At 38.9% G+C, this 15,952-nt stretch overlaps 1 protein-coding gene across 1 annotated transcript in view; it reads left to right on the top strand.

Moving 5' to 3' along the window:
* Positions 1-7,031, top strand: part of WDR25 (WD repeat domain 25) — a 56,088-nt gene extending 49,057 nt beyond the window's left edge. The window contains exons 5-7 of the mRNA XM_008496466.2: positions 3,714-3,884; positions 5,673-5,813; positions 6,198-7,031. Coding sequence (XP_008494688.2) covers positions 3,714-3,884; positions 5,673-5,813; positions 6,198-6,419 — 534 coding nt within the window. The 3' untranslated portion in view covers positions 6,420-7,031. The remainder of the gene's footprint in view (positions 1-3,713; positions 3,885-5,672; positions 5,814-6,197) is intronic.
* Positions 7,032-15,952: the final 8,921 nt, after the last annotated feature.

Consider the following 15,952-nt stretch of genomic DNA (forward strand, 5'->3'; position numbering starts at 1 on the left):
AATTGACTGTGTGAAGGCTTTGAGCTTTCCTGATGAACACAATAGCAGGCATTGCATGTGCTTTAGGCAGTGAAGTATTATAGAACACTTATCTGAAATACATACCTTGAATTCAGCATCACAGCATGCTTTTCAAATCACCAGAACCATAAGAATCTGTTTGAAACTGATTTAATTTGCTTAAATTACCTTTCTTGTTGAATGCCTGCAGCCATAAACTCATGCCTTAGTGAAGAAGCTTTATTATTATGTTGGATTGTGTTGACACCAGAAACTATTATGCTTCCCTTGAAATGATTCTTTTTATGTCCAGGAAATGCTTAGATTGAAGAAGTGGACTGTGGCTTTCCAATGCTTATGGGTGATAAATCCGCAAATAGAAAAAGAGACCAAGCAGTTATTAACCAACTAAAACCAGCAGGGTAGGAACACTGTTGCTTTCCCAAAGCAAGCTCCTCAGATATGTCAGGAATTGATAGGCTAAGGTGGAACAAAGCAGGTTTAATTGTGAATATTTTTCTGAGCAGGGTTGTTGCAATTAGTTATTTTTGAAAGCTATCTTTATGGGGGAAGTAAAATACTATGTATATCAAATTTCCAGCTGCAATTCAAATTATTAATTTGTTGTTCTTATTGTGGTTTGAAGATTAATCAGCATAGTTTTTCTGAGGTAGGCATCAAACATATAGAAAAAAGGTCTTTCATAACAATTTTTATAGACAGCTTTCTGTTGTAGAGCCAAGATACGAAGTTAATTTGGTTGTGTATCCTCTTGAATAACAGAAAAGCAAATCTATTCAATGATGAGCAGTGAAAATGTTTAAATTGATAGTGGCAGTTTACGCAGGAGCCCAGCAGGATTTCAACAAAGATTAAAAGTATTTTCCTGTTACAACTTCACAATCTCTTCTTTTTCCATCCTGAGGGGTGTGTGTTGCTCCAAAATATGTTAAAAAATATATCTCGGACCTAAACAAGTAACAGTCCTGGACACAATATGTGTATGGAGATATACATTTCACAAGATTTCTTTTTAGAAGCTTAGTATGTCTGAGTTTGTTTCATCTTTAAAATAAGGAAATATTAAAGAATCACAACCTTGAATCACCATTTGGGAATTTATTAACTTTTATTGCTCCATATTGTTCTTCTTAGTTTCCTGCAGTAACTGGTCTTTGTTTCTGCCTCTCTTTCACTGTTACTACGTTTGTGCTTCTCTGTTCTCTGAGCTTCTCCCATCCTCCTGGTTGGGACTTGTGGCTTGGCACTTGAAGGTGCCTGCTGCTAAGTAGCTGCCTCCTGTAGGTTGTTGGGACAGAACAGTCTTTTGTGTCCCTTCCTCTCATACTTTTGTCTTTATAAAGTTTAATTGCTTTGTATATTACACAGATTCCTAGGCTGAAAAATTTGATGAGAGCAAGTAACAGATTTGTATATTCAATATCTTAAAAATGCAGGCAGATTAATGAAAAGAGTGCCAGGTTTTTTGGGTGTGTGGGTTTACATCTCATTGATGTTATTAGAGTGTGTAGAATGCTTCCATGACCAATGTTCTTCATTGAACACAGCCTCACATTTCTGAACTGTACATTTCACAGAGCTTGAGAAAAGCACTTGGTGCAGCTTCTGCTGCCATCCTTCTACTTGCCAAGATCACAGGAAGCAGAGCTGGAAGAGAGTCCAGGAGATCAACCAGTATACCTCTCCCCTAGAGCAGGATCAGCTGATTCTCACCATTTCCAAACAGCTGTAGATTTTTGAGCTTGAGGCAAGAAATTGAAACATTCTCACATTGTGTGCAATATTTGAAGGAATTTTACTTTTTTTGGTTAAAGTACAAGACAGAAATATAATCCCAGACATTCTGGTGTGGCGCCTAAAAATTATTTTTGAGAAATGTATGTCCTTATAGTACCTGTGAAAGATCTGGGCCCTAAAGTCAGCAGTCACCTGCTGTGTTAGAGGTATGAGGTGGGGACTGAAATGCCTCACAAAGCTGGGAACTTCTTCAGTATAACACTTAAAGCACTCTCTTTGCTCTGTTGTTTTTTTTTTTAGTGAAGTTAGAAGAAGGACTGACCTCTGAACACTGTGTTGGAAGTGCAGGCTGCTGTTTTAGCTATCTTGGAGAGAGAGATTTAGATATTAAAAAAGAGGAGTCTTGCAGTGTCCTAGTTTTAAGGATCACCATATTCAGAGATTGCTTTGATCTGGCCACTTTCCTTGAAGTTTCTCTTCACTGGAGGCAAATCAGAGAAAAAGAAAGCAAAGGTAGTGGTTTGCAAAATTCAAAGTAGGCAACGTAGATGCAGAATTTAAAGCAGAAAGGTGGAAAGAAAGGAAATGCAAATCATTCATATATTCCTTAGAAGAGTTCACAATTTCTTACTTTTTAAGATCCAACACACAGGCTGTTAAAATATTCAGAATCCTGTGGCTGAGACCCATTTCTGCATGGATCCAGCCCGCTTCTGTATAAGGCCTGAAAAAGAATCTAGATGTGGAAATTCCAGTGGTTTTGATTTGTGAAGAAATTTTGGGAACTTTGGTGTTTCCTTCTACCTTGGAACTTCCTTAGAGATTGTTCATATACATTAATTACACGATGGGAACTAGCAGCTGAGACACCTTATTTACTCTACATACTTTGAATGATGATTCTTTACCTGATGCCCTGTATTTTCATACATCAGGGATAAGAAAAGCCTCTGCCTCAGCAGAAGCAGCAGAAAATGCCTCTTGCCAGGACAGTCTGTAGGCAGATGAGGTGGGAGGTGTGGGATTGAATCCCTGTAGACAAGGGCAGGATCCTGGCTGAGTACCTAAGCCCCTGAACTTTTTGACCTCAGCAGTCTGGCCACCTCCATCCCCTCCTCTCTGGCAGCACAGCACTTTAGATGAGAAAAGTGGTTTAGTTTCTTTTATTGGAAGAGGTTATCAGATCAATGAATGGGGCACTTTTCTCCATCCATGCTGTCCTCCTAGGCAATTTCTGACTGAGCATGCATGGTTTGCTCCCTTGTCCTATGGCTCTGACACCAGGGACTCACCACTCATAATTAAGCAATTACACACAGCAGTATGGGACTGGGAGAGCCTTGAATCATCAAGTTTACTCATCCCCAGTCATAAGCAGTGATTTGTAATTAAATCAGGGATAACCAACAAGAATATTCACTTCCTGCCATGTCCTTTTCACTCCTTTAAATCCCAAATCCCTATTAACCTAATTGCTTTCCTTTCCCTGATTCTGTAACTAGCTGAAGATTTTGAGAAATAAAACCCAAAAACTTATACTTCTGAAGTTTTCTGGAAGGAGGGAGCCTCAGACTGATCCTCAAGAGTGCTTTGAGTTCATAAAATGGAAGGGAGCTTGTGTAGACTGAGTTAAAAAACATTGTGTTTGAAGCTTTTCAGAGCTAACTCCAGTTCCTTGGGAAGTTTTACCAGAATCTTATGGATATAGAAATACATAGATTGCATGAACTGATGCACTTTTTTATCTCATAATTTTTCTGTTTGTGGAACTCTTTACGTATATTAACAAGATATTTAATAGACTAGTACTGCAACATTTAAAAATCTATTACTTTTTGATACTTTAAAATAATATATAATTTGTTGGTGATAGCTATTACTACAAAGAGAGAGGAAACATAGCTTATCATATTCTTCTAATCTGTCCAAAAATAACAAACTTTTTTGTCCACTAGGTGTTAAGAGTGTACAAAGCTGCAGTGCAACAGACATTGGATATACTCTTTCTCCCTGAAGGAAGAGAATTTCTTACAAGCACAGATGCAGTAAGCCGGGACTCTGCTGATCGTACCATTATTGCATGGGACTTCCAAAGTGCTGCAAAAATCTCCAATCAAATTTTTCATGTAAGATTAACAACTAGCATTCTCTGGGTCACATTTTAGTATGTCATGCTTGTCAATGTTGTAAAAAAAAGCTTTTAATTTTCTGTAAGATCATTTGGTGATGTACAGAATGCTCTTAATGTAAGTTGAAGGCTTTTTTTATGTTTTAAAAACACTTACTCATTTCTTAAAAATGAGCCTGAAGACTGATAGGTCTCCTTGTGTTAAAAGTATTTAATTTCAGTGCATATTCACATCTAAGCTATATTTAGGCAAGGCCACTGCTGTGTCATTCTAGCTTACCAATGGTGCATGGCAGTAGCTGCTATAGTGCCACATTTCTTTTACCATGCTTCTCCTAGGGCAGCAAAATTATACATTTTTAATTTGCTGCAATGAGGGCTATTGACAAATTGAGTTTAATATTCACATAGTAATAGCAACCTAATACATTCATGTAGATATCTTGTACAGCATAATCACAGAGGCAAAATTTACTTTTATCAGTAATACTGATACTTTTAGCACTATTTCTCCCAGTAGTATCCAGGCAGTCTACTTAATGTACTAAAGTGTCTGGAAATGCTGACAGCTTCAAAGGAGATTACCAAGGAAGTTAATAGGTAATTCCAGTTCCCTGGGTCTTTTTTGAAAACCCAAGTCTAATATCCTATGTAATGTAATATAATATGATTGGGTTGTAAAGAGATGCTTTTCGACTGAAATTAACAGTTCTCTTCTGATAACAAGGACATGTAGTTGATCATGATGATCATTAATGTTTAACTTTCAACAGTTCCATCTTTGTCCAGTATTGAATGGCCCAATGCCATACAATACCCAGAGCTGCTTCAGGATTTCATCACTTCTAAAACAAATAACAAAACCAGTCTGATGCTCTTCCTACTCTACTGCATGGCCTGTGGTGTCCAGTTATCACTGTTAGCCTGGCGTCTTTCACATGCAAATGCCTCCTAGAGCCAAAGCTCTTTTGATTTGTATTAGTGGCATCAAAATTCCAGACTTAGTCCAGGCTGAAGCTAGAAACTGGGACCTGGCAGGAGCCTTGTGAGAGCAGTTGATCTGATGCAATCCCCATGCAAATTTTTAAAAGTTATGTTAATTCATTCTTTAATAGAAACACTAGAGTAATGCCAAGTGTTATTAATTTTTGCAGATATTTCTATAAACAGACAGAAGCAGTCTACAAGGCAAATCATTGCCACAAGGAACTTCTGACTTACAGGCTAATAGTGATTCCCTCCCCCCTTATTTTTTAAAAAAAAAAAAAAAAAAGGAAAAAAAAAAAAAAAAATGGGTGTTGGAGGGTGTCTGTTCAAATGAGGTGATTTCTATTACTGTCAGTGTGGCCAGGACTGAAAGGATTTGAGAACTGTACAAAGTAGCATGGAAGTCAAATTATGGTTATGGAGGAAGAGATTGAAAGTGAACCCTATTCTCTTCTTATTCGAACTTCAGTTTTCTTCGAGCAAGAAGAGAATGATTGAGTACCATCAGATCAGAGCTACCTTTCTGGAGCTGTTCTGCAGCATAATTATGGTTTAGAGGGAGATGGGATTTTGGTCAGTAGCTAGGAAATGGGAGTAGAGATTTGATTTGATATTTGTCTTGGTGTAAGACTTTCAGTGGGTTGGAATGAGTTTGGTATCTTTACATAATGTGTGCTGGGGAGATGACTCACATATACTTTGCCTCTTATGGTCTTTTAAATATGTCAAAATATAACCTGATTCATTTGAACAAATCTTTTGTTTCATGCAACAAAACTTTCCTTAAAATTATTTTCAGGAGCGTTATACTTGCCCAAGTCTGACTCTGCACCCAAAAGAGCCCATGTTTGTTGCTCAAACAAATGGGAACTACCTGGCTTTGTTTTCTGCCCAGCGACCTTACCGAATCAACAAAAAGAAAAGATACGAAGGACATAAGGTATCCTTCTTCACTGGGAACTTAGTATTCAAGTCTAGAAGGAAGATAGATAGCAAAGTACCTATGCTTTTTAATGTGTCTGCTAGTCGTGTTTGATTCTAAATCCATGATAGATATTAATTGCTTTCCCATTTGCTTTCCCATGTGCCATTCTATTTTGAATCACATATGCTCTGAAGAAAATTATTATTAGAAGAGCTTATGAATGTTTAGTTGCTTGATTAAATGTTTGTGGTATAGCTATGTCTTAATAAACACATGAAGAAGCCCTCAATGCATATTTATCTAAAGATAAGGGTTTTTTGGTATTATAATAATTTTCAGTATATTACTATGAACTTTTCTAATCAGCATCTGGAATTACACTGTTATTGATTTTCACAGGTGGAAGGATTTGCAGTGGGCTGTGAATTTTCTCCAGATGGAACACTTTTGGTGACAGGAAGTTCAGATGGCAAAGTATTTTTCTACAACTATCATACTGCTAGAATTATTCGTGCTTTGTCTGCACATAAAGAAGCTTGTGTGAGTGCAATATTTCACCCAGTCTTGCCATCACTCCTTGCAACATGTAGTTGGGCTGGAGAAATCAAGATCTGGCAATAACAGGATGTCTCCTTTTAGTCAGACTTGTCTTTTCTTCAGTGACCTCCAAGTGTCTGCTTTCTTAATGCCATTAAGGTGGTCTTGGGGTTAGCTGCTGAGCAAAGCAGTGGTATTACTCTTTGCCTCAAACCTGGTGACAGATTTCTGACCCTTTTTTGTCAGTCCTTTGGTGCTCAACTAGCCTCACCCTTCCTTGAACAAAATTGTTGCTCTTTTTAATGTAGCTTTTCAATGCAGCTTTCTTAAACCAGGTTTTCCTTAGTTTAGCTCTCTGACCTGGCCACTGAGGGTTAGACAGGAAGCAGTGTAGTTCAAGGCAAAACAGCTTCTACATGCAAGAAGGGAGAAGATCACAGGGCAGGTGGGACTGCATCTTTTGGACACAGGTAGCTGTTACCAGGTCAGCTTATTGTAAAATGCCATCTTAGAGTTCCAGGGAAAGGTGTGCCAGATAACTTGGAACTGTTTGGAGTCAGTAAATGTGTTCTTGAAATCCCAATGTTTATACCTAAGTTTTAAACTTACATTTATGACTGTACATAAGGAAAGCAAAACTATGTGTAAATATTTGTTATGAAAAAATAAACTTTTTTTGTGTATATGGTATCTGAATTTTACTGTGTTACTCCTGTTATTCTTGACAAGTTAGTACTCAAGACTACCACGGAATTGATGCTTGGGGGTGAAAACAATATCCTACCCCAGCTTATTGCAACCACATGTCTATGTACGTCTTGATGTCACATAGACACGGGAAATTGTCATCGTGCTATTCATTGCAGGGGATATTTGATATTGAGACAGGAGCTGAGCGAATAGCAAATAAAGAATTCATTAGGCCACAACTGTGTATTCACATATGTATAGATTGCTTGTAAAAGCATTTAAAATTTGCATTCACTGTACATGTATTACTTGGCTCTAGAAATTATTATAAGATCCATTTTGTATGTTCATATGTATATATATGTGAATACATAGCTGTATCATAGAAAAAAAACCCCTATGCATCACATAAACCACATGTATTCCCAACCTTAACACATATAAATATGTACTGCCTTGCAGTGGGTGCTATAAGCTTGGCTGCTGTTTGATGTGATTAGTCTGTAAAGGTATTTTAACGCACACAGGATAATTGTTTTGAGTAATAGTCTCTGTCATGGAATCTAGAAGTCATATTTATAACAAATTTTCCTCTGTAGCATCCTTTTGTTCTTCTGATTTTTTCTTACTCAAATACAAGGGTTTTTAACCATTTTTCATATACTCTAAGTGTTAAAAATACTCTTTCAGAGGAAAACATTCAGAACACTCTTGCAAATGGCAGAATATAGTGAGCAAAATGTTCTCCATAGGTTTGTAGGTTTTTTTCCTTATAGCTTGTAATGGGAAATATGCTTGTACCGAGACTGTGAATCCACAGTAACATTGTATGAAGTGTGGATCAAAACATTGTGGCTGCATGGTTTTAATAATCTTATCAAGTTATGATAACTTTTAACATGGGACATTAAATTCTAGTGAATTGTGGAATGTAGAACAAATAACTTTTTTTTTTTCTTTTTACCCCAGACTGTTCTTAATTTCTTGCTTCCTTGAAAGGCAATTAGCTCTTAGACAGGAGCCTGAATTTTGCAATTTTATTGACTGTCTCTCTAGCATATAAGCCAGCTGGACCCTTTAAATGACAACCAGTTGAGTGATTTGATGAGTTACTCCCAGTTCAAGCTGTAGGATCTTCATAAATGTAGGAAGGAGTTCAGCTGAAAGCAATAGCAGTTGCTGATCATTGGGCAGACTGAAGAACAACTGCATAGCATTTACTAAGAGGGTGGCTCTGTGTCCTTCCCTCCAGGTATTTGAGTTCAGAATGTACTATTGCCACCTTAAAACTTTTGGCACCCAGTTGTGTTTACATGAAGGATGGGCTGCAGCGTAGCCATGCGATGCATCCTGTTATCTGCACAAGGGACTGTCTGTCTGGTGTTTTATTAACTGCAGTGTTGAGAAATTCCTCTGAAATAAATGTGAGCTCAGGGTAGAAATGCCTTATTAGTTGAGGCCCCCACCTGTGTGAAGACTGCTGTATGTCTGAAGAAGATCTCAGTGTACTCATCACCTTGGGACAGAGTGAAGGATCTGAGAGAGCAGTCTGTGGGAATCATTGCTTATATTGTGTAGAAAAGTAACTACATTTTGTTGTGTTACCTATGTTGTTGCTTAAGTTATGTCCTGAGGTATGATTCTGTGACATTTATCTCTCCTGAGATGATCTAGCAAGTATGAATTTTAGACTTTCTATAGGCGGCAGGAGGGGAAAAGCTTAAGTTTGATTACAGGAAGCAGAGAAAAATAAAATACTGTATAATAAAATACTGTATAATCTTAAAGAATATTAAAATTGCAATTGAATTCCTGTCAGATTTTGAAGATGACTGGAGTTTTAATTACTTATTAGATCCAGCCAAAGGTTTTATAATGGAATGAAATTATTTGAACATCATTATCTTGTTAAAATATCTTTCTAATATAAAACTGATTAAGACAGACTGAAATTTAATAATTGGAAATATTTTAGCATAGTGGTGTCAATTAAGTTTTCATTATGATTCAATGACAAGTTCTTCATTTTAATCCTATGTAATGGACTCTAATAAAAGAAAAAAAAAATCACATTACTTGATCATTCTGAAATTACCAAACACTGTTTGGGCTACAAACAAGGTTTATTATAGTCAGATGAAGGATTTAGAATGCAGTGAATTGTTGATTAATTAATTTTATTCACAAAATTGTAATCTGGAAATGTTTGAATCTTGCTTTAGGAGCAGTTCTTCTAGCTTTATAGGGAGCTCTTTAGGGCATTGTATATAAAAGCCAAGGCAGAGATCTTCAACATTTTAAAATGGTCTAATCTATGTAGATAAACAAGCCAGATTAATTTTAATCTGTTTTGTACTGTACCAAAAAGTAATAATGCCAATCTCTACCACTTTATTACTTGCTACTGGAGCATTATTAATTTGGGTTGCCAGAGGATGCAAGCTATTCAACTGTCTTTATCTCAAAAACCTGCTAATTAGCACACAGTTATTAGAATCGTGCTCACTCGGCTAAAATACTGTTGGTGAGTCACTGTATTTCATCTATAGGCCTAATCACAAAAATAAGATATGGCATTACAATGGGATGAGCTTTTCCTTAGGGGACAGACAAATGTGATGCTACAAGACTATAGCAGAAAAGAACAAAACAGGAAGGTAAAAAAATAATGAGATCCCAGATTTCCCATCATCCTGGTAAGTGGGTTTGGACTGCATTCAACTGAAAATATTTACTTTGCTTTCTTCATCTAATTTTCATCTTGTTCACTTAATCCCAGCTCATCCTAGCCACTACTTACATCCTCACCTTTTATGTTTCAGTTTTTCTGTCTGTGTTTCAGCACCTTCTCTTCTGCATTTAGATGTAAAACACTCTATATGCTTACCCAACATTCATCTTCAATAAATTTCATTTTACTCTGCTCTGACTGGTGACTCTAAGGCTTTCATTCCAGCTGTCATTAGAAAGGTAGGCAGAAGTCTCAGAGTACTTTGCACTCCATTCTTGCTTTTTTCTGCTTTCCAGTTTTAATGAGGCTTATTACTTTTGGACATTCTCCTTCTTCCTTTGCATTTCTTCTCTCTGCTTCTCTTTCTACCTTTGATTACTGTTTTACTGTCTTACAGATCCTTTCTATTGTAGCTACTCCTACATCAGTGTTTTAGTTTGTTAGAAGTGCACTTTTTGGGAAAAAATAATAATAACAAAAGAAAAAAATCTGCTAGTTATTGCCACTTAGAATGCTTTGGTTCACAGAGCATACAAATTGCACTTCTTTGAAATGAAACTTGATGAGAAGATGTCATCCAAATGCACAGTGTCCCAGCTGACAGGACTTGAGTGGAGGTAGTTCAGAGTATCACCTACCCCTCAGATGCATCCAGGTTAGGTGCTGTATTTTCAGAAGTGAGACAAACTCTACCAATTTCTTGTTGGGCCTTCCTGAATGCCAACATAAATTTAGATTCACCAGTTTCAGAGTCTTTGGCACTCCCCTTTCTTTGATAAAATGCTCACCTTCGTGGCTCAGCACTCTGCAGCGTGTGTGTGATGTTTTCACTCTTCAAAGAGGAAAATGCAGGAAAAAGAAAGCAATTTTAGCAGCACTTGCTCTCCAGTGTAGTAAGACAAGGTGGCCTTTGCCCTGACCTTGATGAATTCTGCCACATGTGCAGAAAAGCTCCAGGTTGGGACACGGCAGCCTAATCTATAATGGGAATGGTGGATCCCCAGATGGGAGTAGAGAGCCCCCAATATGCTTATTCACCTCCCTTCCCCAGTCCCTGGATCTTCTTTTACACAGGCTTATTTGGAAGCCTAACTGAAAGTAGGAAGTACCTAAGTAGTGCACAAAAATTATGAAGCTTCATTTGAATGCAATTGTCTACATTTTCACCATTTTGGCTAAGTGCCTCTTAAAGCCAACCTAAATACAAGAACTCTTAGAAGAAGGCTGAAGTTCACCCAGGTTGTTTGTCACCTTAAGTTATAGTCCAGACAGCTTCATCTAGATCCATTTGTCTCCAGTTTTCATTAGCAGGACCTAATGAGAAACACTCATGGAGTGCTTCTAATTCTTAATAAGATTTATGCTAACAATTGGTTTAAAGTGTGTCCTTAGAAGAACAATTTATTACATAAATTGTGAGTAAGTGTACCTTCCCTGGTACAGGCCTTGAGAAAGCAATTTTCTTGTGTTCAAATTTTTACCACTTTCTTATAAGCAAAAAGCAAGGAATTGCCTCAGAATATAATTTTATTAGCCTCAGGAAGTCTGGATGCTTAATTAACACATCTCTGCTATTTGTTTTAATGCATACAGTTACTTGAAGTGCAGTACTGAGATAATGTACTCTTTTCATTACAAAAATGAAAATGCTTATTATGCCATTAATATGAAATTTGCAATTTGTAAACTGTAGATGTGACAGGGGATTTTTTTTTCCCCAACCTCAGATAATATCTTGACCAGATATGTGGCCTCTCAACCTGAGCAAAAGCAATGAAGTGAAATCCTAATCATATCCAAATAGTCATCTACAGTTCTCTACTTTTCTCAAACATAAAACATGAGATTTCTTTTTTTAAAAAAAGTCTTAGGAGATTGTATTAGTGGTGAGGAAAAAAGACATGGGGTTCCTTCTGAATACAGAAGAAGCAACATCTCTGTTGAGTTCAGTGTTAGTAATCCCAAGCTCTTTTCAGTTTGAGTTCTTTCCTAAATTTTAACTCCTCAGAAACTAAATGGCTGTTTGTGAGCAGACACTCTAATGTAAAAAGAAACCTGCATTATTGCCTTCTCTCCATAGGCTGCATATGCACAGATCTGAATTTATACACAAATTATTTTTTTTTCTTTTTAAATCACATGCCATTTGTATATCACAAATCAAAAACTAATACCAAGCCCCTAAAATCCTATATCCCAAGAATCATCTCCACAATGCTTTTATGTAGCACTTATGCTGAGTCTGTGTGTGGCTGTCTTCAGAGATGTGCACAGGAGGAAAGGGTGACAGCAGTAAGAAGCACAATCTATAAAGCTTTGTAGAATAATAGGAGATTAGAAGGAAAAGGGAGAATGTGCTTGGAGGATAAGTGGCACTGCTATGTGGAAAATAGCAGAAGAGAAGATAAGAAGAGAAAAGGGAGATTAGAGCAGAGAATGGCTGAAGCTAATCACAGAACATGAGAAGGAGATGGGAAGAGCTTAGTGCAGGTCACAGAAGTGAACACCCAAGCAGGGCTGTGTCAGGGAAGGAATGGGCCTGGCTGTGAAAGCAAGGGCAAATATGAGACATGAATAAAAGAAGATGGTGTACCTAGTTCTGGGAACACCTTTAAATTTCACAAGCAGTGTCTGCCATTGAAGGAGCTGTTATGGCCTTGGCCAAGAGGACTCTTTCTTCTTTCTGCAGGATGGGCAAGGGATCAGACCCAGCCAGCACGGGTTTAGGAAGGGCAGGTCCTGCCTGACCAACCTGATCTCCTTTTATGATCAGGTGACCCGTTTGGTGGATGAGGGGAAGGCTGTGGATGTGGTCTACCTGGATTTCAGCAAAGCCTTTGACACCGTCCCCCATAGCATTCTCCTGAAAAAGCTGTCAGCCCACAGCTTGGACAGGAGCACCCTGTGCTGGGTTAGAAACTGGCTGGAGGGCCGGGCCCAGAGAGTGGTGGTGAACGGGGCTGCATCCAGTTGGCGGCCGGTCACTAGTGGTGTCCCCCAGGGATCAGTATTGGGCCCAGTTCTGTTCAATATCTTTATCGATTACCTAGACGAAGGGATCGAGTCCATCATCAGCAAATTCGCAGATGACACCAAGCTGGGAGGAAGTGTGGACCAACTCCAAGGCAGGAGGGCTCTGCAGAGGGACCTGGACAGACTAGAGAGCTGGGCCGATTCCAACGGGATGAGGTTCAACAAGGCCAAGTGCCGGGTCCTGCACTTTGGCCACAACAACCCCATGCAGCGCTACAGGCTGGGCACAGAGTGGCTGGAGAGCAGCCAGGCAGAAAGGGACCTGGGAGTCTGCATCGACAAGAAACTGAACATGAGCCAGCAGTGTGCCCAGGTGGCCAAGAAGGCCAATGGCATCCTGGCCTGTATCAAAAACAGCGTCACCAGCAGGTCCAGGGAGGTGATTCTTCCCCTGTACTCAGCGCTGGTTAGGCCACACCTCGAGTACTGTGTCCAGTTCTGGGCCCCTCAGTTTAAGAAGGATCTAGAGGTCCTGGAACAGGTCCAAAGGAGGGCAACCAGGCTGGTGAAGGGACTCGAGCACAGGCCCTATGAGGAGAGGCTGAGAGAGCTGGGGCTGTTCAGCCTGAAGAAGAGGAGGCTCAGGGGAGACCTCATTGCTGTCTACAACTACCTGAAAGGAGGCTGTAGCGAGGTGGGAACTGGACTCTTTTCACAGACGACCTTCAACAAGACAAGAGGACACAGTCTTAAGTTGTGCCAGGGGAGGTTTAGGTTAGATATTAGAAAGAATTTCTTCACGGAGAGGGTGATTAGGCTATGGAATGGACTGCCCGGGGAGGTGGTAGATTCTCCGTCCCTGGAGACATTTAAAAAAGACTGGATGTGGCACTCAGTGCCATGGTCTAGCAACTGCTCCGGTGGGTCAAGGGTTGGACTAGATGATCTCTGAGGTCCCTTCCAACCCGGCTAATTCTATTCTATTCTATTCTATTCTATTCTATTCTATTCTATTCTATTCTATTCTATTCTATTCTATTCTATTCTATTCTATTCTATTTTGGGAAAGTTGAGTAGGCTGGGGCTGTGCAGGATGGAGTCAATTAAGCTGGGAAACAGGTGTCAGCTGAGCAGAGCCTCCATTCCTGTCAACGTCTCAAGCTACTGCAGCTGGGGGTAACTCCATAGTCCCTTGAGGATGGACAAACCTTGCTGTGCTCATACTGTGAGCCAGCAATGGAGCTGCAGTAGTCTGATGGTAGCCCCTGGCTAAATCCTCATGGTTGGTGTCTCTTGCACAGGCAGCAATGTTGTCCTACAGCCAGAGCAGAGATTTCCTTTGTCCCATACTGCACCTGTCTGTGAAAGACAACATAAATTTGCCCTAAGTCTGTGGCTGTGCTTGCTGAGCAAACCTAGAGCACTTTAGTTTTCAGTGAGGAAAACCTGGCACTGCTATAGCAGTGTGAAGGTGGCTCCTTCGGCATCAGGTGAATTGCAAAATTTACCTGAGGAGCTGTGTAGCTCTTGAAGTAATTGAGATTTTGAGAGCTTTACGGAGAAGTCAGCAGAGACACTTTGCCATTGTTAAGATAAAGACAATGCTTTGGAGATTTCAGCTTCTGATAAAACTTACATTTGGAACCCTTGGACTCTCCTTCAGAAGTGCAATTTTTAGTAAGCTTTTTATAATGATGTATAGAATGTTTTTCTTGTTTGCCAACATACTACGTAAGCTACATCAGTAATTATGCACATATTGGGATTTTTCCTATTTGGTGCATTTTAAATGCTCTTCAGAGAGAGATTTGAGAGAGAAGTCTGACAAGGTTTCTCTGAGGGAACCAGCTACTTCTCTTACTTTTCCAGTTGTTTATACTAAGCTTATTGCATGCTCTCTTTGGCACAAATGAACTAAATGTAACTGAAATAACTGAAAATCCTTCATTTTTTAGAAAATAAAAATGTAACCAGGACCTAGACAAAAGCAATCCTTGGCTTAAATGCTTCTGGGTGTTTATTTTGAGAGTGCTGTGTTTCAACCTGGATGTGCTCATCCAAATACTTGATGTAAAGTGGCCTCGGAAATGATGTTCTGCCTAATGAAAACAACTTTCCTGCTCCGGTATAAGTGTTTGATGAGTCTGGGCCTTGGCACTGGAGAGATTTGCTTTTCTGTTCACATTAGTTTGCCACTGGAATGAATAAAACGTCATCCTGATGCTGAAATGTTCCCTCGGGGGCTGCAGTTCTAAAAACAGAGGATATTGACCTTTTCAATGTGTTTTAGAATGCCTCTTACTTAGGTGTCTGTCAAGGGAGACCTTTGAGAAAAATCATATTCTTCACAGTCTCCAATGAGAACTGATGGCAGCATTTTTATTCAGGTAAGGAAGTCTATCTGTAGCTGCCTTTCCACCAGACTCCTCTAGTTTAATAAATTCCCATTAATTTTGCATTAATTATTCCTGTACCTGAGATCTTCTTGGAAGGTGGCAACTGTATGAGGGAATACAAAACAGTTTCATAAGAGAGCTTGTCAGAGGAAAATTTTTGCAGTAATTTGAGTAAATTATGGCAAAAAGATCAATGAACTCTTCAAATATTTTCCAGAGGGCTTTTATTTTTCTGCATAACATAAGGGCTCATTATTAGCTCCTGAAATTAATAGCTCTGTTTTTATTTTTAGCATTCATAATTAGACATTAATTTACTCTCTGAATGCTTACGTTTCAAATTCTGCAATCATTCCCTTTTGTGCAAGTACTGCTCTAAATCTCTGTGAAAAAAAATTAATGGCAAGTACCTTTGAAGTGTCACTATGTTATGTGGGTAATTTATTCTTACATTCACATGGGGTACAGTCCAATCCATGCTGAAGTCACTGTCAGTCATAGATGACTCAACAGGAATTCCAATAAAGGCTTCCATGTAGTGTCACTGCACAGGTGTAATCCTCACAAATTCCTACACAAATCTCGTCTTTCTGCTTTTAAATATCACTTCTGCCACAAATCTCAAGAATGGTTTAAAGTTGCCCCATATTTTTTCTTTGTTTTTTTCTTCTGCTTCAATTATTTCTCTACTTATTGGTCCTTAATGACTCCCATTGCGGACAAAATGACAAGGAAACCTGATGTTGGAACTTCCAGCCATCAGTTTCCTAGCCCATGGAGAACATGCTAACACACGGTGGTAGCTGTGGCTGGGAAGTTATTAAGTA

Source organism: Calypte anna, chromosome 5A (genome assembly GCF_003957555.1).
Source record: "Calypte anna isolate BGI_N300 chromosome 5A, bCalAnn1_v1.p, whole genome shotgun sequence".
Taxonomy (NCBI): Eukaryota; Metazoa; Chordata; class Aves; order Apodiformes; family Trochilidae; genus Calypte; species Calypte anna.